The 23,294-nt window shown below is 47.9% G+C and overlaps 1 protein-coding gene across 2 annotated transcripts in view; it reads left to right on the top strand.

Annotated features, from left to right (window-relative positions):
• Nucleotides 1–22,635, top strand: part of CACNG3 (calcium voltage-gated channel auxiliary subunit gamma 3) — a 137,953-nt gene extending 115,318 nt beyond the window's left edge. The window contains exons 3-4 of one of the 2 annotated variants that reach the window (XM_029058831.2): nucleotides 11,181–11,321; nucleotides 21,900–22,635. In XM_029058831.2, the coding sequence (XP_028914664.1) occupies nucleotides 11,181–11,321; nucleotides 21,900–22,411 (653 nt within the window). In that variant the 3' untranslated portion in view covers nucleotides 22,412–22,635. The remainder of the gene's footprint in view (nucleotides 1–11,180; nucleotides 11,322–21,899) is intronic. The other variant, XM_029058832.2, reaches the window with a different exon arrangement.
• Nucleotides 22,636–23,294: the final 659 nt, after the last annotated feature.

The following is a 23,294-nucleotide window of genomic DNA, read 5'->3' as shown; positions in this document are numbered from 1 at the left end:
TCCACTCTTGCCGCAGTTGGCAGGTTCCCAAGCCTTCACTTCCCCAGTACATAAGATCTGCTGCTGTACTTCCCCTATTCCCAGCCTTCTCCCTGCCTCACCAGAACGGAGCACGGCCCCATCTTCCCCGCCACTTACTTCAACGTCAAAAAGTTCCTTCGGTTTGAGTTCAAGAGACAGATCGGTAAATGGTGATCTAGATCTCGCAGCTTCCCGAGGAATGAAAATGACACATTCCCTTATTTCTGGGTAATGCTCTTTTATCAGAGGAACATTATTTATCATTACTTTCATCTCCCATTTTTAAAATGTGTGCCTGGGAGTTTACCCTGGGTTTTGCCAGAAGACATGAGATTCTGGGAAAGGAATCACAGTCCAGAGCTGCATATTCATGCCTGCCTCCCCCTCTAGACTGTGAGCTTGTTGTGGACAGGGAATGAGTCTGTTTTATTGTTAGTTTGTACTCTCCCAAGAGCTTAGTACAGTAGCACAGTGCTCTGCATACAGTAAAGTGCTCAATAAATATGATTGATTGACCTGTGGCTCCAAAATCTCTGTGCAGTGGGGAGATATTATAAGGGTGGCCTTTGGACTGGGGTGAAGATGGTGAATTGGAATTATATACAAACCAACCTGGCAGATCTTTCCAGAGAGTTGAGGCCTAAACCCAGGTTCGGTTAAATCCACTGCATTTTAGCAGAGTTATACCTGAGTTTATAAGGCACTTTGAGAAGCAGCATTGCATGTCAGCCCCCAAAAAGATTCATACTTGGCTTCTCCATCTCTCCACCTTGTTTCCCAGGAAATTCAGTTTAGGGTCTGTGTTAAATCCTACCTGCAGCTGGTCAAACCCACTCCTATTCTGTTTTTGAACTTCTGGTTATTTTTGGTGGAACCATTTTGAAGACTTCCTCAACTCTAGAATGGTAGAGCTATTAGAGTCTGGCCAGCGCTGACCTATAAAGAAATGTTGTGAAGCAGCATGGCCTGGCGGAAAGAGCACGGGCCTCAGAGTCGGAGGACCAGGGTTCTAATCCCGACTCTGCCGATTGCTTTCTGTGTGACCTTGGGCGAGTCACTCAATATCTCTGTGTCTCAGTTTCCTCAGATGTGAAATGGGGATTAAATACCTTTTCTCCCTCCTACTTAGACTTGTGAGGCCCGTGTGGAACCTGGAATTTGTCCTACCTAATTAACCTGCACCTACCCCAGCACTTAGAACAGTGTTTGACGTACGGTAAGCACTTAACAAATGCCATAAAACAAAACAACGGCCCTAGTGAAGGGGAGAATCAGCTGGCAAGTCCAAGGGGACATACCCTCAGATGAATGTTAAACGACTTCCCAACTGGTGATGATAGCCAACACTTGGATTCAGCAGGAGTTGCTGCAGAAGAAGTTCAGTAAGATTTATTTCCCTCCACCAATGAGCAGCAACAGATGAAAAGAGGGCTAAAAGCACCACATTCTACCAGCTTCCAATCCAAAATAAAAGAGGCCATGTTCCTTACAGCATTTACCGTTATATGCAGTTTGCCCTTTATTATAGAAACTCCCTACACTAGTCCCTGTGTGGGTACAGAACAAAATGCCCACTAGCATTTAATCAATCACTCAATCATATTTATCGAGCATTTACTGTGGGCGGAGCAGAGCCGGATAGCCTAGTGTATAGAGTACGGGCCTGAGTGTCAGAAGGATCTGGGTTCTAATCCTGCTCTGCCCACCAGTCTGCTGTATGATCTTGGGCAAGTCAGTTAATTTCTCTGTGCCTGTGTTAACTCATCGGTAAATGCAGATTAAGATTGTGAGCCCCATGGGAGACCCGATTAGCTTGTATCCGCCTCAGTGCTTTAGAACTGTGCTTGGCATATAGTAAGCATTTAACAAATACTATAATTGCTATTATTATTATTACTACTAAGCGCTTGGGAGAGTACAGTATGACAGAGTTGGTAGACATATTCCATGCCCACAAGGGGTTTACAACCTAGAGTCTATAGTCTTCTTTGGTAAACATTTCCATATTCTACTGCTTCCCCTAATCGTAATCTATTTTAATGTCTGTTTCCCCCTTTAGACTGTAAGATCCTTTTTTTAAGGTACTTGCGAAGTGCTTACTTTGTGCCAAGCTGTGTACTATTAGCGTAAATACAAGATAATAAACTTGGTCAGAGTCCCTGTCCCACATGGGGCTCAAAGGAGGGAATAGGATTTAATCCCACTTCTACGGATGAGGAGACTGAGACATAGAGAAGTTAAATAACTTGCCCAAGGTCACACAGCAGGCAAGTGGCAGAACCAGGGTTAGAACCCAGATCCACTGATTTCCAGACCCCTGTTCTTTCCCCTAGGCCATGCTGCCTTGTGAGGTGGGATCACATCTACCAGATCTTTGGTACTGTACTTTTCCAAGCACTTAGTTCAGTGCTCTGCACACAGTAAGTACTCGATAAATACCATCAGTTATCTCGATTTTCTGACTCCAGGAGTCAAAGTGCAATGGGCCATCGGGAATTAAATTAATGTGTTATGGGTAACAAAATCTAGGACAAGGCTGAATGCTAGCTGAAAACTGGGAGTCAGTTGCTGAGGACAGAGAAGGAGCACTGCCATCAGGAAGAGAGTGACTCTCTTTGAGCAAAAGCTTCACAAGGAATGAGAGACAAAGGAGACAAAAGGAAAAACAATGCCAGGCCTGGAAATATTAAACACAACAACATGACAAAAATCATCCTTGTTGGTTCCACCAGTAATATAGCCGGGACAGCAGGTCCTGCGTTAGCCTTTTTAGCCCCCAAACTCATTCGTAGGTGAACTCGTGAAGCAGCATTACCTAGTGGATAGGGCACAGGCCTGGAGTAAAGAAGGGTTCTAATCCCGGCTCCGCCACTTGTCCGCTGCATGACCTTGGGCAAGTCACTTCATTTCTCTGGGCCTCAGTTACCTCATCTCTAAAATGGGGATTAAGACAGTCAGCCCCATGTGGGACATAGACTGTGTCCAACCCGATTAGCTTGTATCTACCCCAGCACATGGTACAGTGCCTGGCACATAAGAAGCGCTTAACAAATACCATTAAAAAGAATACTTCACCATCAGTAGCGTGTTCTTCAACTTCAAAGAAGGGGGAATAAGACTTTGGATATTTCACTTTTTGGTGGGTTCTGGGCAGGGACCTCCTTCTCGTTCTTTCTCTGTGTCTGCCCTTAAGAGGTTATGGTCTTCCCAGGTAAAGTTTGTATTTCACCTCTGCCATTTATTCCATTCCCTGAGTATCCCTCTGAAAGTTTCTCTGAAAAAAAGCCCTTCTGGCTCGTTGTAGGGATTTTCAGTTAATTTAGCTGTTTTAAGGGGTTTTGGGGAATTGAATTTTTTCTTGAATTTTCACCAATTAAATTCATACCTCGTTCATTAAAAAGTAATGAATTTTTTAAAAATCATGAGAATAAAGTGGTCGGGGCTGTAATAGAGCTGATAACTAGTATGTGATTCTTTTTTAATAGCCTAATAAGGCTTCAAACCTGAGCAATTCACATTAAGCACAGTAGTTCTAGTCAGAGAAGAGGTCACTGAATTAATTACCTTTCATCCTCATTTTGGAGCAAGAGCCATAGCAAGTCCAATTAGGAGAGGCAGAGAAGGAGCGTCTACTTTTAGTTCCAGTGGCCAGCTCAAAAACAACAACTAATGAAGTTTCCCTAAGCAGTTTCTTTCCACCAGAGGAGAAGGAGAAGCAAGAACCAAGACGATCTTTGATCAGCTATTTGAACCAGAAGGACCTGACTTCCGTATGTTGTGAGCACAGAAAAAGTTATAAAGACTCTGGCTCCAGGTCTCTAAAGGCCAGCAATTTTAGTCTGGAAAGCTACAGATACCAACTGTGGAATTTATTAGGCACTTTCTCTGTGGCCAGCACTGTGCTAAGCACTGGGTTTCGATGCAGTCATAATAATTTGGTATTTGTTAAGCACTTGTTGTGTGCCCAAAACTGAACTCAGAACTGGGAAAGATACAAGATAATAAGGTTGGACTCGGTTCCTTTCACAGTCCAACAGAGAGGGTGAACAGGTATTTAAACTGCATTTTGCAGATGGGGAAACCGAAGCACAGAGCAATTACGTGACATGCCCGGCAAGCAAGGGGCAGAGTCAGGATTAGAACCCACGCCTTCTGATTCCCAGGCCCTGGTTCTTTTCACTGCACCCTGTGGAAGGAAGGAGGGTAGTAACCTTCCCAGGCTCTGCCACTTGTCTGCTGTGTGACCTTGGGCAAATCACTTCACTTCTCTGGGCCTCAGTTACCTCATCCGCAGAATGGGGATTGAGACTGTGAGAAGCAGCGTGGCTCAGTGGAAAGAGCCCGGGCTTGGGAGCCAGAGGTCATGGGTTCGAATTCCGGCTCCTCCACTTGTCAGCTGTGTGACCATGGGCAAGTCACTTCACTTCTCTGTGCCTCAGTTACCTCATCTGTAAAATGGGGATTAACTGTGAGCCTCACGTGGGACGACCTGATTACCCTGCACCTACCCCAGCGCTTAGAACAGTGCTCGGCACATAGTAAGCACTTAACGAATACCAACATTATTATTACATGGGACGGGGACTCTGTCCAATTTGATGTTCTTGTACCTACCTAAGCGCTTAATACAGTTCCTGGCACATAGTAAGAACTTAAATACCACAATAGTTATTATTACTATGGTTATTAATAACAATGATAACAGTACTATTAACCACTCTTGTCAATCATATTTATTGAGCGCTTATTATAATAATGATAATAATAATGTTGGTCCTTGTTAAGTGCTTATTAAGTGCCAAACACTGTTCTAAGCACTGGGGTAGATACAAGTTAATCAGGTTGGACCCAGTCCCTGTCCTACATGGGGATCACAGTCTCAATCCCCATTATAGAGATGAGGTAACTGAGGCACAAAGAAGCCAAGCGATTTGCCCAAGGTCACACAGCAGACAAGTGGCGGAGCTGGGATTAAAACCCATCACCTTGTGACTACCAGGCTGGTGTTCTAGACTCCGTGCAGTGGACTGTACTAAGCACTGGGAGTGTACAATATACCAATAAACAGACACACTCCCTGCTCACCACAATCTTACAGTCTAGAGGACGAACTTCTGCTCCCTCAGCTTCTACTCGGGTCCGCCGCTGTTGGAGTAGAGTCGTGGTAAAGTTCATTGCGCCGAGAGACTAGACTTTTCCTCACTCCGACCCCTCTCATCTTCCCCGACCTCATTTCCTCACTCAGCTTCCAGCTAGGGAAAACCTGGAGGAGGAAATCAAATTGTTCGCTTGTAGCTTTTGGGAGCAGGCTGTCAGGGGTGCCTGTGAACAGAGGTCCCAAGAACAGGATGAGAAGCGGGAGGGTGGCTCAGTGGAAAGAGCCTGGGCTTCAGAGTCAGAGGTCATGGGTTCGACTCCCGGCTCTGCCACTTGTCAGCTGTGTGACCGTGGGCAAGTCACAACTCCTCTGTGCCTCAGTTACCTCATCGGTAAAATGGAGATTAACTGTGAGCCTCACGTGGGACAACCTGATGACCTTGTGTCTCCCCCAGCACTTAGAACAGTGCTCTGCACATAGTAAGCGCTTAACAAATATCAACATTATTAGTATTATTATTATTATTTCAGCTAAATGTTTATGAGGAAGGACTTTGGAAAGAGACTCCGGAAGTCAGAGGATCTGGATTCTAATCCTGGCTCTACCACTTGCGTCTTATGTCACCTTGGGCAACTCCCTTAACTTCTCTATACCTCACTTTTTCTCATCTGTAAAATGGCAGTTAAGGGCAGAGGCTTTATGGTATGCAGGAGCACAGGAGGCTATGAGATAGCCCCCCAGGAAGACATGGGTGGGCAAAGACTTCTCAAGAAGGATGATGCAAATACTATGTGGTTTTTTCCTTAGTGGTATTTAAGTGTTTACTAAGTGCCAGGCACTGTACTAAGCACTTGGGGTAGCTACAAGCTAATCAGGTTGGATACAGTCCGTGTCCCACATGGGACTCACAGTCTTAATCCCCATTTGCAGATGAGGTAACGGAGGCACCGGGAAGTTAAGTGACTCGCCCGAGGTCACAAACCACTCAAGCGTTGGAGCTGGGATTAGAACCCAGGTCCTTCTGACTCTCAGGTCCATATTATAATGTCGGTATTTGTTAAGCGCTTACTGTGTGCCGAGCACTGTTCTAAGCACTGGGGTAGACACAGGGGAATCAGGTTGTCCCACGTGGGGCTCACAGTCTTAATCCCCATTTTACAGATGAGGGAACTGAGGCACCGAGAAGTTAAGTGACTTGCCCAAAGTCACACAGCTGGCAAGTGGCAGAGCCGGGGTTCGAACCCATGACCTCTGACTCCAAAGCCTGTACTCTTTCCAGTGAGCCACGCTGCTTCTCATATTCTAACCACTGGGCCACACCGCTTCTCTGGGAGCTGTGGAATCCCCTCCATATCAATCGATCTCAGTTGTGAGAAATTCTACAAGACAGAGCAGGGAAGAAAGCTAAACTCCACCAAGCACGATGATGATATCTGTTAAGTGCTACTATCTGCCAAGCACTGTATTAAGCACTGGGGTAGAAAAAATTAATCAGGTTAGACACAGTCCCTGTCCCACATGGGGCTCGAACTGTGAGAGGGAGACAAGGTATTAAATCCCCATATTAAAGATGAGGAAACTGAGACACAAAGAAGTTAAGTAACTTGCCCAAGGTCACCCAGCTAGGGCAGAGGCAGGATTGGAACCCAGGTCCTCTGGCACACCAGCCTGTACACTTTCCGTTTGGCCACACCGCTTCCTGGGATATGGTATCTTTATAGGTTTTTCCCAAAATAGAATGTTGGTCGCTGGAGAAAAATAAATCATAATAATAAGGGATACAGTAGTCTAAACTCAGAAAAATTGGGTTGAATCCTGAGATTTATGGGGAAGTGAAACAGAAGTAAAATCCTATTTCTGCCCTTGTTTCCCTGCAAAAACAAACCAGTAGCCCCATAAAAAATTGACCCCTTAATTAATCTAATTTTTAAGAGCTCTTTTCATGATTAGTGGCGTTAGATTCAGGGAAGGACCTCTTAGGTGCTGTGGTTTCTAGTTCGACCAGATCTCTCGAACAGCTTGGATCAAAGATGTCAGCCTTATCCTTCTGGAACTCCAGCTGGCATTCATGTCGTTCACATCATGGCTGACAAGTCGCATGGGTGAGTGGAAGTGAGTGCAAGACTGCAAGTCAGGAGACAGGGGTTTTAATCCCGGCTCTGTCATCCACCTGCTGTGTGACCTTGGGCAAGTCACCTAACTCCTCTGTGCCTCAGTTTCCTCATCTGTAAAATGGGGATTTAAAACTTTTCCCTCCCCTTTTCCCTCTGCTCCCTCTACCCACTCCCCTTCACCTCTCCGCAGCTAAACCCTCTTCTCCCCCTTTCCCTCTGCTCCTCCCCCTCTCCCGCCCCATCCCCTCAGCACTGTACTCGTTCGCTCAACTGTATATATCTTCATCACCCTATTTATTTTGTTAATGAGATGTACATCACCTTGATTCTATTTATTTGCTATTGTTTTAATGAGATGTTCTTCCCCTCGATTCTATTTATTGCCATTGTTCTCGTCTGTCCGTCTCCCCCGATTAGACCGTAAGCCCGTCAAAGGGCAGGGACTGTCTCTACCTGTTACCTATTTGTACATTCCAAGCGCTTAGTATAGTGCTCTGCACATAGTAAGCGCTCAATAAATACTATTGAATGAATGAATGAATGAATGAATGAATGAATGAATGAATACCTGTTCTCTCTTCCCCTTAGATTGCGAGTAGTCTGTAAAGTCATTGTGGGCAAAGAATGTGTCTTCTTATTGTTACAGTGTACTCTCCCAAGCTCTTAGTACAGTACTCCGCACACAAAAAATACAGTCGACTGACTGACATGGACTGTGTCCAAACTGACTATCTTGTGTCTACCCCAGGGCTTAGCACGTAATAAATGCTAAACAAATGCCACAGTTATCATTATCATCATCGTTATTCTAAAAGAGTTTTTTAAATGCCTATATATCCCTAACAGAGGTTGTGAGTTTGACCTTCCCGGTAATTTCCCAACCTCTCTGGCTCTTCCAGATGGCAGGACCCCCATATTCCCCAAGGCAACAGTTTCCTTTCCTGGGTACATTTCCCCTCCTGGCTTAAGTGGAAAGATCACAGTCTTGGAAGTCAGAGGACCTAGGTTATAACTCTGACTCTTCAACTTGTCTGCTGTGTGAAGTTGGGCAAGTCACTTACCCTCCCTGTGCCTCAGAAACCTCAATCTATAAAATGAGAATTCAAATTCATTTTTACCCTTCCCCTTAGACTGTGAGTCCAGGACCTGTTCCAACGTGATAAACTCATATCTATCACAGCTCTTAATACGGCGCTTGGCATACAGTAAACACTTTTACCAAATACCACAATCATTATTATTATTTCTATTGTTTACCATCATAATAGGAAACAGAACTCCCGCATCTACCCGCGGCAATCCCACTGAAATCGTCTCCATTGATGGATTCCTTGAAAGGAAACAGTAGTTGAATTAAAAGGAGCAAGTGGGTTTCCTCATTTTCATCCAAAAGCCTTCCTATGTCTCAGCTATGAACATAGAACTGCTGCAGGGAGTTTGCAAAGAATGAATAACATTCACTTTCCATCACTGAGAAGGTTGCATCCTAAAGCGGGGGATGTCAGGCGCTGTACTAAGCGCTAGGGTGGTTACAAGTAAATTGGGATGGACATAGTCCCTGTCCCACGTAAAGCTCACAGTCTTAATCCCCATTTTACGGATAAGGTAACGAAGCACAGAGGAAGGGAAGCGACTTGTCCAAGGTCACCCAGTGGACAAGTGCGAAATTAGAACCCAGGTCCTTCTGACTGCCAGGCCCATGCTCTACCCATTAGGCCACACCGCTTCCCTAACCAGTCACCTCAGGTGGAAGCCACCACCTCCCCACCGCCTCCCTATCCACTCACCCCTGAGCGCCCCACAACTCATCCAGAAGCTTTGTTTGAAGCAAGAAGAGAAAGGAGACATTCATTACCTGGAGGTGGCAGTGAGGGAAGACATCATTTGTGCTGGAATCTTTCTTTGTCATTCGTTGCTGCTACAGTTTCTATTAAAACTGTGAGGAAGAGCAGACTCTGGAAAGAGAACTGGACAATGTGTGAAATTTATATCGGAGAAGCAGCGTGGCTCAGTGGAAAGAGCCCGGGCTTGGGAGTCAGAGGTCATGGGTTCAAATCCCGACTCTTCCCCTGGTCAGCTGCGTGATTGTGAGCAAGTCACTTCACTTCTCGCTGCCTCAGTTACCTCATCTGTAAAATGGGGATTAAGACCGTGAGCCTCACGTGCGACAACCCGATTACCCTGTATCTACCCCAGCGCTTAGAACAGTGCTCTGCACATAGTAAGCGCTTAAATACCAACATTATCATTACTCTGAGGAGGTAGTATGACCCAGTGGAAAGAGCGAAGTGGCTGGGAATCAGGAAACTTGGGGTCTAGTCCCGGCTCTGCCACTAGTCTGCTGTTTGACCTTGGCCAAGTCCCTTAGTCTCTCTGAGCCTCGGTGTCCTTGGCTGTAAAATGACAACAATAATGCCTGCCTCTCTCTCATAAAGGATGCTGTGAGGATAAAATGAGATACTGATGTGAAAGTGCTCTGTAAAAATGAAATGCACTAATCAGAAACAAGGTAGGTTCACGATTATAATCTCATCTAACGCCGCCTTTTGCGATTTCAGTTCATTTAACTGGTACCCTTTTTCCATTCCTCCCAAGGACACCTTGTGGATTAATGAATCATTATTGGAAATGCGTTGAAGGAACCTGGGAAACCGCCCACACCGCTACTCTTAATTTTCTTATTATTAAGCCTTATTTTCTTGTCATTATAAAGTAGTGTGGCCTAGGAGAAGGAATGCAAGATGGGGAGTGTGGGGACCTGGGTTCTAATCCTGGCTCTGTCCCATGACTGCTGTGTGATCTCGGGCAAATTCCTTTACTTGTCCGTGTCTCAGAGTCCTCATCTGTAACGTGGGGATTCAATACCTGTTCTCCCTCCTCCTAAGGCTGTGACATCCATGTAGGAAAGAGCCTGTGTCAGACCTGACTGTAGCGTGTCTAGCCCAAAGCTTAGCGTGGTGTTTGGCACATGTTAACAAACGGTATAATTACTATCTTCCTTTAGCTGATTAGTGGTCAGCCCAGGCCCTACTATTTTGCGGTCACTCCGTCTGAATGATCCAGAGGCAACCCGAGACTTCCCTGCGGCGCCCAGTCGAAAATTAACAACGATAATAATAATAATAGTACTTGTTAAGTGTTTACTATGTGCCAAGCATTTTCCATGCTCTGGGTTAGATCCAAGTTATTAAGTTTGGACACGGTCCCCGTCCCACATGGGGCTCACACTCTTAATCCCCATTTTGCAGGTGAGGTAAATGAGGCACAGAGAATAATAGTAATAATGATGGTATTTGTTAAGCACTTACTATGTGCCAAGCACTGTTCTAAGCACCGGGGTAGATATAAGGCGATCAGGTTGTCTCACATGGGGCTCACAGTCTCAATCCCCATTTTACAGATGAGGTAACTGAGGCACAGCGAAGTGAAGTGGCGTACCCAAGGTCACACAGCAGACTAGTGGCAGAGTCGGAATTAGAACCCACGACCTCTGACTGCCAAGCCCGGGCTCTTTCCACTGAGCCACGCCGCTTCTCAATAATGGTATCTGTTAAGTGCTTACTATGTGCCAAGCACCGTTCTAAGCACTGGGTTAGATACAAGGTAACCAGATCATCCCACTTGGGGCTCACAGTCTTAATCCCCATTTTACACATGAGGTAAATGGGGCATAGGGAAGTGAAGTGACTTGCCCGAGGCGACACAGCTGACAATTGGCGGAGCCGGGATGAATACCCCGGACCTCTGACTTCCAAGCCGGGGCTCTTTCCACTAAGCCACGCTGGTGTGGTGAAGCGACTTGCCCAAGGTCATACAAGCAGACGTGTGGCGGAGCCGGGATTAGAACCCCGGTTCTTCTGACCGAGAGGCCCGTGCTCTAGCCGCTAGGCCGAGCTGCTTGTCGCCGCACCCGTGGTCTGATTGTCTTTGGGTTTCTCCCCCCCCAGGGGCCGTGAGAGCATCCAGCATCTTCCCCATCCTGAGCGTGGGGCTGCTCTTCTTCGGGGGTCTGTGCGTGGCCGCCAGCGAATTCTACAAGAGCAAGCACAACGTCATCCTCAGCGCCGGGATCTTTTTTGTATCCGCAGGTAAATGCCCATCACGCCTCCCCCGGGAGGCCTTCCCTGACCGAGTCCTCAGTTCCCCTCTCAGCCCTCCCCTCGATCACCTACCACCTTCAAAGCCTTATTAAAAGCTTCCCCGTTCCCAATTAAGCCTTCATTTCCTCTTCTCCCACTCCCGTCTGTGTCACCCTTGAACGGGAACCCTTGATTCACCCCTTGTGAGAAGCAGCATGGCTTAGTGGAAAGAGCAGGGGCTGGGGGGGTCAGAGGTCGTGAGTTCTAATCCCAGCTTGCCCACTGTGCTGTGTAACTTTGGGCGAGTCACTTCACTTCTCTGTGCCTCAGTTACCTCATCTGTAAAATGGGGATTAAGACTGTGAGCTCCACGAGGGACGACCCGATTGCCTTGTATCTACCCCAGCGCTTAGAACGGTGCTTGGCACGTAGTAAGCGCTTAACAGATACCGTCGTTATCATTACTACCCCTACGACATAGCAATTATGTACATATCGATAAATTATAGTAACCTCCATCTCCCCCTCTAGACTATAAGATCGGTGTGGGCAAGGGACGAGTCTATCAACTCCGTTGTATTCTTCCAAGCACTTAATACGGTACTTAGTAGAGTAGAGAAGCAGCAAGGCACAGTGGACAGATTCCGGGCTTGGGAGTCAGAGGTCACGAGTTCTAATCCCAACTCTGCCACCAGTCTGCTGTGGGACTTCACTTCTCTATGCCTCAGTGACCTCCTCTGTAAAATGGAGATTAAGACTGTGAACCCCACATGGAACAACCTGATTACCTTATATCTCCCCCAGCGCCGCTTAGAACAGTGCTTGGCACACTGTAAGAGCTTAACAGATACCCTCATTATTAAGCAGCGTGGCTCAATGGAACGAGCATGGGCTTGGGAGTCAGAGGTCACGGGTTCAAATCCCGGCTCTGCCCCTTGTCAGCTGTGTGACTGTGGGCAAGTCACTTCACTTCCCTGGGCCTCAGTTACCTCATCTGTAAAATGGGGATTAAGACTGTAAACCCCACGTGGGACAACCTGATTACCTTGTATCCCCCCCAGTTGCTTAGAACGTTACTTGGCACATAGTAAGCGCTTAACAAATACCATTATCATTATTATTATTATTATTATTACTCTGCACACCACGAATGCTCAATAAATATGGTTGATTGATCGATTGACGATGGACCCCTTAAGCACTTTGCCATTCACCCCATCCCCACGGCACTTACCGATCTACTGTATTTATTGAGCACTTACTGCATGCAGAGCACAGTATTAAGAGCTTGTAAAAGTACAGTATAACAGAGATGGTAGACACGTCCCCTGCCTACAATAAACTTACAGTCTAGAGGGTGAGACAGGCATTAATATAGATGAATAAATTACAGATCTGGCCGTGAGTGCTGTGGGGCTGAGGTAGGGGCGAATAAAGGGAGCGAATCCAAGTTTAAGGCTGATGCATAAGGGAGTTGGAGAAGAGGAAATGAGGGCTTAGTCAGGGAAGGCCTCTTGGAGGTGGGGAGAGAGATCGTAGAATATTCATTCATTTATTCACTTGTATTTATTGAACGCTTACTGTGTGCACAGCACCGTACTAAGCACTTGGAAGAGTCCAACAGTAAACAGATGCGTCCCCTGCCCGCAACGAGCTTACATTCTAGGCCGGGGGAGACAGACGTTAATATAAATAAATAAATGACAGATATGTACGTAACTACTGTGGGGCTGGGAGACGGGAAGAACCAAGGGTGTAAGGGTGATGCAGAAGGGAGTGGGAGAAAAGGGGAGCTTAGTCAGGGAAGGCTTCTTGGAGGAGATGGGCCTTCAATAAGGCTTTGAAGGGGAATATGAAGAGGGAGGGTTTTCCAGGCCAGAGGCAGGGCACGGGTGAGAGGGTGGCAGGGAGGTAGGTGAGATCGAGATACAGTGAGTAGATCGATTCCATTTATTGCTATTGTTCTCGTCTGTCCTCCTCCCCCGATTAGACCGTAAGCCCGTCAAAGGGCAGGGACTGTCTCAATCTGTTACCGACTTGTACATTCCCAGCGCTAAGTACAGTGCTCTGCACATAGTAAGCGCTCAATAAATACTATTGAATGAATGAATGAATATTAGAGGAGGGTGGTGTGCGGGCTGGGTTCTATTAGGAGAGCAGCTAGGTGAGATAGGCGGGGACAAGGTGATTGAGTGCTTTAAAGCCGACGGTAAGGAGTTTCTGTTTGATGCGGAGGTGGACGGGCAACCACTGGAGGTATCTATCCTTATACTCGACTATTTCCCCTACATGAAATTAATTTATTTTAATACCTGTCTTCCCCTATAGTATGTGAACTCCTGATGGGAAGAGACTCTGTCTACCGACTGTATTGTAGTGTATAATTTCCCAAGTGCTCAGTACAGTGCTCTGCACACAGTAAGCATTCAGTAAATACCACCGATTGATCCAGATCCCAGCAGCTTGATTAAACTGTGGGCAGGCAGAGCCACTCTTTGGCTCTGGGCAGGAGGCAAAGGCAGAGAGGCTGGGAGCCTCAGCCGTCACGAAGGACCAACCTTCGCTCTCCTCCCCGCCATGCGTGCAAGTACACACACACACACACACACACACACACAAACCTTTCCCCCCCACCAACCCACGACCACCATCACCCGGCCCAGCGGCGACAATCCCCAGCCCTCCAGGGCAACAGGCAATTGTCATAAACCATGGTAATCAGAAACAACGTGGTCTAGTGGATAGAGCACAGGTCTGGAATTCAGGACGCACTGGGTTCTGATTCGGCCTCTGCCACTCGTCTGCTGAGTGACCTCGGGCAAGTCACTTCGCTTCCCTGGGCCTCAGTTTCCTCATCTGTAAAGTGGGGATTAAGACCGTGAGCCCCAAGTTGGACAGGGAATGTGTCGGATCCGATTTGCTTGTATCCACCTCAACACTTAAGTATAGTGCCTGGCACACAGTAAGCGCTTAACAAGTTCCACAATTATTATTATTATTATCGTTATTATTATTGGAGTTCGGTACAGTGTAGTGGCCGGCATTGTCTAGGGACCCCTATTTTGGGGAACCGCAGGTCCCCAAGACCATCGGGTTGCCTAATTCCATCAAGTTCCCCAAAATACTAGCCATGTCCCCATGACTGTTCTCTTATGCATGACAGTCTCTGTCTTTTGTCTTGCTCCGGACCCTCCTGCCTTCTCCTAGGCCAAATAGCCCTGGGTCTTTCTAATAACAATGATAATAATAATGAATAATAATTATGGTGCTTGTTAATCACTTACTTTGGACTGAGCACTGTTCAGAGCACTGGGGTAGATACGAGTTAATCAGGTTAGACTCAGTCCCTGTCCCACATGGGGCTCACACTCTCAATTCCCATTTTACCGATCAGGTAACTGAGGTCCAGAGAAGTTAGGTGACTTGCCCAACGTCACAGCAGACGTGTGGCAGAGCTGGGATTAGAACCAAGGTCCTTCTGATTCCCAGGCCCGTGCTCTATCCACTAAGACACTCTACTTCTCCTATTATAATATTAATTGTGGCATTTGTTAACGCTTATTAAGGGACAAGCACTATGTTAAATACTGGGTTAGATATAGGATAATCGGATAGGACACAGTCGCTGTCCTACATGGGGCTCTCTGACTAAGGGGGAGGGAGAGATGTTACTTAATCCCTGATTTGCTCCCTTTATTCACCCCTCCCTCAGCCCCAGCACTTACGCATGTATCCATAATTTATTTATTTATGAAAATGTCTGTCTCCCCTTCTAGACTGTGAGCTCACTGTGGGCAAGGAATGTGCCTACCAACTCTGTGATATTGATACATTGTACTCTCCCAAGCACTTAGTACAGTGCTCTGAGCACAGTAAGGACTTAATAAACACAACTGATTCACTGATTTAATCCTCCATTTTAAAGTTGAAAGAGAAGTTAGAGCAATTTGTCCAAAGTCACCCGGCAGGCAGCGGGTGGGACCGGCATTAGAACCCAACCTTTCTGATCCCGATCTGTCCACCATCAATCGATCAGTCTATCTCTAATAATAATAATGGTGGTATTTGTTAAGCGCTTACTATGTGCAAAGCACTGTTCTAAGCGCTGGGGGGGCGGATACAAGGTGATCAGGGGCTCCCAGTCTTCATCCCCATTTTACAGATGAGGTCACTGAGGCCCAGAGAAGTTAAGCGACTTGCCCAGAGTCACACAGCTGACAAGCGACGGAGCCGGGATTAGAACCCATGACCTCTGACTCCCAAGCCCGTGCTCTCTCCACTGAGCCTCGCTGCTTCTCTGTTCTTACTGAGCGCTTACTGTATGCAGAGGACTGTACCTATCACTGGAGAGAAGGCAATATAACAGTGCAGCAGACACACTCCCTGCCCACAACGAGCTTACGGTCTAGAGGGAGCACAAGTATTCTGGCCTGCCCATCTTGTTTCTCCACTCCGTCCAAACAATCCTGTTGCTTTTCTCTGGGGCCCAAGGGGAGGGGCCCTTAGCCTTCTCGCACTGTTGTCCAGAGACGGTGGAGTCATCCGTCTAGATTTTCTAGAACCCGCTCTTCTCGGTTTTCTGGATTCCTGCCTAGGCCCTGAGTCAACCTCCTCTGCGTTTCCCGGCTAGGCATTCGTTCATTCATTCATTCAATAGTATTTATTGAGCGCTTACTATGTGCAGAGCACTGGACTAAGCGCTTGGAATGTGCAAATCGGTAACAGATAGAGACAGTCCCTGCCCTTTGACGGGTTTACAGTCTAATCGGGGGAGACGGACAGACGAGAACGATGGCAATAAATAGAATCCAGATAGCAGTGCTATTAACGGGGGCTCTTCCGAGCGCTTTCTGTTTAAAATTAGGGACTCTGGCTGGCCAGGGTGAAACTCAAAGTAAATTTCACTATCTTCTTAGACAAAAAAGCAGTCTGCTCCCTTCAAACATACCCACATGCCCACAGGCACACCCACACAATCAATCGAGCGATGGTATTTACTGAGCGCTTACTGTGTGCAGAGCACTGTACTAAGCGCTTGGGAGGGTACAGTACAACAGAGTGGGTGGGCACATTCCCTATCCACACTCACTCCCCCATCCTCTGTCAGAGACAGCTTTTGCAGGGCAGCAGCCGGGACTGGAACCTCCAGAAAGAACCAACTGGTAATATTCATTCAGGCAGTCATCCATTCATTTACTTGTTTTTATTGAGCACTTACTTTGTGCCAAGCACAGTACTAAGTGCTTGGAAGATTACAATATAAAAATAGACACATTCCCTGCCCACAATGAGCTTACAGTCTAGAGGGGGAGACTGACATTAATATAAATACATAAATGAATTCCAGATGTGTACATATGTACTATGTTCATTCATTCAATCATTTATCGAGTGCTTACTCTGTGGAAAGCACTGTAGTGAGTGCTTGAGAGAGTATACTATAACAATAAACAGACACATTCCCTGCCCACAATGAACTTACAGTCTACAGGGGGAGACGGACATTAATATAAATAAGTAAATGAATTACAGATATATACATAAGTGCTGTGTCTGCATGATAGGTCAGCCCAGTTATCCCCAAAGCCATGGGAGGATTCCCGGGGAGAATAATAACAATAATAATAATAATAATAATGATGAGGGTATTTGTTCAGCATTTATTCTGGGCTCGGTATAGTAGTAAATGCTGAGGTGGATACAAGCAAATCAAGTTGGACACAGTCCCTGTCCCATGTGGGGCTCACAGTCTCAATCCCCACTTTACAGATGAGGTAACTGAGGTCCAGAGAAGGAAAGTGACTTGCCCACAGTCACACAGCAGACAAATGGTGGAGCCGGGATTAGAACCCATGACCTTCTCTCTCCAAGCTCATGCGCTATCCACTATGCCATGCTGTTTCTCTAAAAGACAATATATCTGGTGGGTCCTTGGGGTATAAAAATATGGACAATCAGTCTTTGTGAGGCAAGAGTTCTGCCCTTGAAAAGCAGCATGGCATAGTGGATAGAGCACGGGCCTGGGAGTCAGAGGTCATGAGTTCTAATCCCAGCTCCACCATTTGTCTGCCATGTGACTTTGGGCAAGTCACATCACTTCTCTGGTCCTCAGTTACCTCATCTGTAAAATGGGGATTGAGACTGTGAGCCCCATGTGGGACGGGGACTGCGTCCAACCCGATTTGTCTTCATCCCAGAGTTTAGTACGGTGGCTGGCTCATATTAAGCTTTTAACAAATACCATAATTATTATTCTGGGTCTGAATGTGGGCACCAGGGAAGATTAAGCTAGGGTAGAAATGGAACACACCTTTCAAGGAGGAAATCTAACTGATGGGCTTCCAGTGAACACTGTCAAAAACTTCTTTCTAATCGGCCTCACCATCGCCCTTCCGCAGACTCTTGCTCCTCCGAGAAGCAGCCAGCTAAAGGTAGTGGAACGCAGTCTGGAGGACCAGGGAATCTTCGGGAAAAGTTCATTTGAGCCAACGAGACTCAGCTTTGAACGTTCAGGCTGGCAAGGCCCTGGGGATGTGGGCTCTCTCGCTCAGTGATCGACTTCTTCTGACACTTTAAGTGATTGTTCCGTGACGAGGTGTTTGTCACCAGCAACTGTTCTCGAGCCCAGAAACAAATGATTATTCTTTCCTCCTTTCCCAAGAGCATTCTTGAGAAACGACATGAAAATCCGAGCAAAACCGAAAGACGATGTAAACGGAAACGAGAGAGATGGTCACATTGCTATTCCGCTAGGTTCCCATCCCTTAGCTTCTCCTAAAGCTCTAGAGGCTTTTCCTACCCCCTGGAGACCAGGATCCTGTTACTGTTGGAAGTGCAAATGATCCCCCTCTGGACCCTGAATAATTATAAAGCTGCCCCCTCTCTTGGAGATTGAGCATATGCAGAAACAATATATGTGTCCTGAAATCTCTACTGCTGCTCTCTCCCTCCTTCTGAGGCCCAGACTCTACAATTTGGCTGATTTTCCTGGAGCTCATATGGCCCAGTGAAAGGCCGCCAGCAGCTTGACTGTGGCCACCAGTCTGAAATGGGTGGTCTGCCTACCTCTTAATAATAATAATAATAATAATGTTGGTATTTGTTAAGCACTTATTAGGTGCCGAGCTCTGTTCTAAGCGCTGGGGGAGATACAGGGTAATCAGGTTGTCCCACGTGGGGCTCCCACACTTTTAATCCCCATTTCACAGATGAGGGAACTGAGGCACAGAGAAGTTAAGTGACTTGCCCGCAGTCACACAGCTGACAAGTGGCAGAGCCGGGAGTCGAACTCACGACCTCTGAGTCCGAAGCCCAGGCTCTTTCCACTGAGCCACCCCGCTTCTCTGCTTCTCTGCTTCTCTACCTCTTGCCTTGGTTCAGAAAAAATTAAGGCCAAGGTCGTGTTCTCTGGAAAATCAATCAATCAATCTACTGATTCATTTATTGACCGTTCTCTTGACTCTGAAGCTCAAAATCCAGTGGCCCCATTCTCTGTAAATCTGCAACTGAAGAGCCACATGAAGGATAATAATAAGGAAACCACGATGATCTTCGTTTAGCACTTTCTATGTGCCATGAACTGATCTAAGTGCTGGGGTAGAAACAGGATAATCAGGTCAGACACAGTCCCTGTTTCAAAAGTCCCCACCCTAACCTGTAAGCTCCTTATGGGCAGGAAAATTTGCTACCAACTTTGTTGCATTGTACTCTCCCAAGTGCTTAGTACAGTGCTCTGCACCCAGAAAGCACTCAATAAATACCATTGATTGATCGATCAATGAGAATCACAGACTACGTGGGAGATCCAGAATTTAATCCCCGCTTAACAAATGAATAAATGGAGTCATAGAGAAGTTAAGTGATCTACCCAAGATCCCACAGCAGGCCAGTTAGTAGAGCTGAGATTTTTAAAAAAGCCATGGTATTTGTTAAGCGCTTACTATGAGTCGAGCACTGTTCTAAGCACTGGGGTAGATACTAGCTAATCGGATTGGACACAGTCTCTGTCCCACCTGGGGCTCACGGCTTTAATCCCCATTTTAGAGATGACGTAACTGAAGCCCAGAGAAGTGAAGCGACTTGCCGGAAGTCTCGCAGCAAACAAGTGGAGGAGGCGGGATTAGAACCCAGTCCTTCTGCCTCCCAGGACCGCGTTCTATACACTAGGCCCTGCTCCTTCTCTACTTGATATTTCAATCTTCCTTGGTTCAGAGGAAATGCTGGGGGAGCCTGAAGTGAAGCCAGAATTCTAAGGAATTCCAAGAACGAGCAAGACGACCCCCTCCCCACCCCCACCCAGACAACACAGACCCCAGGGATCCTGCCACCTTTTCCACGTTGGGGGAACGGACCCAGGCTCGGGGCCAAGACGGGCTGTTTACACACCCAGGAAATGTCCCCTTCCCACTCACTGTGATTCTAATTATAATTAATGTGTAGGATTGAATATGTTTTAACAGGGTTGTTTAAAAATAATTAATATTGATGATAATTACGATCGTAAGTGCTTCCTTATGTGCCCTGGTGTAGATACAAGATAATTAGATCGACACAGTCCCGTCCCCCACCATCTAAAAGGAAGAGAGAGGGCTACCTTATCCCCTTTCTAGAGACGAGGAAGCTGTGGAACGGAGAGACGGAGTGACTGGTCCGAGGTCACCCAGCGGGCCGGGGGAAGGACTGGAACTAGAATCCAGCCTCCTCATTCCCAGTCCCACAAAGTTTCCAACAGGCTGTGGTGTCTCCCAAGCGCTTAGTACAGCGCCATGCACACAGTAAGCGCTCAGTAAATACGATCGAATGAATAAATGTCTCTCCTTGCCACCGTCTGGTGGTTGTGGAGGGCAGTGGTGATAAGAAGGGAGACAAGTAGAAGTTGGGTTGGCTGACAGCAGAGAAGACCTGGGCTCACATCCCACCTTGTACGAGCTGAATTAGGGGCAGCAAAATGATGCCCGCTATAGGACTGGACCGATAGTGATTTTTCAATGAAGGAAGGTCGTTTCATGCCCCAGCTTCCTGCCCCTTCAGGAAACTACAGGCTTAGACCCAGGGCCTGGGAGTCAGAAGGTCATGGGTTCTGATCTGCCACTCGTCTGCTGTGTGGCCTTGGGAAAGTCACTTTACTTCTCTAGGCTTCAGTTACCTCATCTGTGAAATGGGGATTAAGATACAGTTTGCTTGCAGCCACCTCAGTGCTTAATACGGTGCCTGGCACGTAGTAAGCACTTAACAGATGCCATAAGTATTGTCATTATTGTTAGGGGAGAATGGGGGAGGGAGAAGGGTCCCTTGCTCTCCTGATTTGGGTTGGAGAAAGAATATGGAAGGATTTCAACCCATCCCAACCCATCTAGTGAGTCAACAGAACCACTGGCATGGCCTGCCCCATTCCGTGGGCAACTGAGGGTGGAAAGGAAAGGAGGGATGATCCAATGGGCAGCTCCTGCAGTTCTACCCCCTTTAGCCAGTGAGGAGTAGTTGGGCAGAGAGGAAGTGGACATTTAGCAGAGCTGCTGGGAGCCTCTTCTCCTCCTCTCCCACAGGCAAGGGCTGGTTCCCATCCAACTGGGCCCTGACCTTAGAGCCAAACTGGGCATTTGCCTGGTTTAACTGCCCACTTCCCCACCTATGCCAGTTCTGAATCCAGTGGAAGGAAAGAGATGGATCCCAAAGCCTTATTGAAGGCGCATCTCCTCCAGGAAGCCGTCCCTGACTGAACCTCCTTCCCTCTCCTCCCATTCCCTTCTTCGTTGCCCTGACTTGCTTCCTTTGTTCTTCCGTTTTCGCAGCCCCACAGCACTTATGTACACATCTGTCATTTATTGATTTCTATTTCTGTCTCCCTGATTAACTTGTATCTACCCCAGCGCTTAGAACGATGCTTGGCACAAAGTAAGAACTAAACAAGTACTATTTTTTTTACAGTTTGCTCTTGAAAATGGACACCAAATTCAGCCTACTGTATTTTACCTTAGGATCTCTGGTGACATCGGGCCAATCTAATAATAATAGTAATAACTGTGGTATTTGTTAAGCACTTACAGTGTGCCAGGCACCGTATTAAGCGCTGGGGCGGATACAGAGAAATAGGGTTGGACACAGTCCCTGTCCCACATGGGGCTCACAGTCTCGATACCCACTTTACAGAGGAGGTAACTGAGGTCCGGAGAAGTGAAGTGACTTGCCCAAGGCCACACAGCCGACAAGTGGCAGAGCCGGGATTAGAACCCATGACCTTCTGACTCCCAGGCCCTTGTTCTGTCCACTGCGCCACGCTTACCTTCATGTTCTCGGCTCAACTGATGTTTTCGATGTAATCACCGAGCAAATCTGTGCCATTTTCATGAGGAAAACCGTTAGTACGGTGCTTCGCACACAGTAAGCGCTCAATAAGCGCGATTGAATGAACGAACCTTGGAACGTCAAGATTTCCAAAGCCGCGGTGATTTTCGCCGCAGTGCTCCGCGCAAGGCCGACGCGTTTATCTGCAGATTCGTCGCCAGGGTCTCAAGACGGGTGACACGTGGCTAAGTCGCTTCTGCCGGCCGGTAAAGGGACTTCTCTCTCATCTCTCCCCTCTCTTAGGTTTAAGCAACATTATCGGAATTATAGTCTATATATCAGCGAACGCGGGCGACCCCGGACAAAGCGACTCGAAGAAAAGTTACTCTTACGGCTGGTCCTTCTACTTTGGAGCCTTATCCTTCATCATTGCCGAGATGGTGGGCGTCATCGCTGTGCACATTTACATAGAGAAGCACAGGCAGATCCGAGCCAAATCCCACTCCGAGCTGCTGAAGAAATCCACCTTCGCCCGCCTCCCCACGTACAGATACAGATTCCGAAGGCGATCGAGCTCCCGCTCCACGGAGCCCCGGTCCCGGGATCTGTCCCCCATCGGGAAAGGTTTCCACGCCATCCCTTCCACTGACATCTCCATGTTCACCCTCTCCCGGGACCCCTCCAAGGTCACCATGGGGACCCTCCTCAGCGCGGAGCGGGACCACACTTTTTTACAAATCCACAACTCCATCCCCAAAGAGTTCAAGGAATCGCTGCACAACAATCCCGCCAACAGGCGCACTACGCCCGTGTGAACTCGACTCTGCCCGGGGGGGGGGGGGGGGGCTCCGCCCCCAGCGGACCCCTCTCCCGGCCCTCCCCCACGCTGACCTCTTCTGGGGGGGGAAGGGGAACGAGGGGAAGTGTACAGAGTGTCCTTCAGGTTGCATGACATGAACCTAGTGGTGGTATTACCAGTGAAACCCCTGTTTATAAAGACCAAAAGCAAATGATCCCTCCCCCGCCGTCCCGCCCCCCCCCCCCCCCCCCCACCGAACCCCGTCTCTGTGGTGTCCGACTCTCCCAGACTCCATCGCAGCAGGTCAGCCCGGTCATTTGGTCCGGACGCGCCTCGGCTTCGGACCCCCCCTCGGTCGTCGGCCGGGGAGGGACCTCGGCACTTCCCTCCCTCGCCTCACGACGACCTCGCCGAGCCCCGGAGGGGAGATCTTCTGACGGTCCAGCGTGTCAGACAGTGACTTTCCGAGGCCGTCCCCCCGCCCCCCCTTCACGTCGACACTTCCCTTGTGCCCCCGAGTTGTACGTCCACCGTCCCGTGCCTCTGGAGACGGAGGCCCGAGTGAATCCTTAACCCAATAGCTACGTGTTACGAGAAATCGCCTAGAAACCAAGAATGTAAAAGCAACGAAGCAGCTAACGTCATGAGCTCTCGTGTTATTAAAAAATTTGCCTTGTTGTAACGGACAGGGGCTGCTTTGTTTCTTTCTGGTCTTTCCCGATGTCTCCAGGGCTGCTTCCATAACTCCGGTAGCGAGGCCGTTGGAACTCTTAGGGCCGGGCGGGGCCGGGCTACCCCGTGGCCTTCCAGCAAGTCCACCCCAACCCCAGGGACCGAAATCTGCACCCTGGACTGGTCCGAGAGGCCAGTATTGGGGTCAGAGCTGGCTGTGGCCAGGT

This window comes from Ornithorhynchus anatinus, chromosome 2, assembly GCF_004115215.2.
Source record: "Ornithorhynchus anatinus isolate Pmale09 chromosome 2, mOrnAna1.pri.v4, whole genome shotgun sequence".
In the NCBI taxonomy this organism is placed as follows: domain Eukaryota; kingdom Metazoa; phylum Chordata; class Mammalia; order Monotremata; family Ornithorhynchidae; genus Ornithorhynchus; species Ornithorhynchus anatinus.
This window is presented reverse-complemented; position numbering and strand designations above follow the sequence as displayed.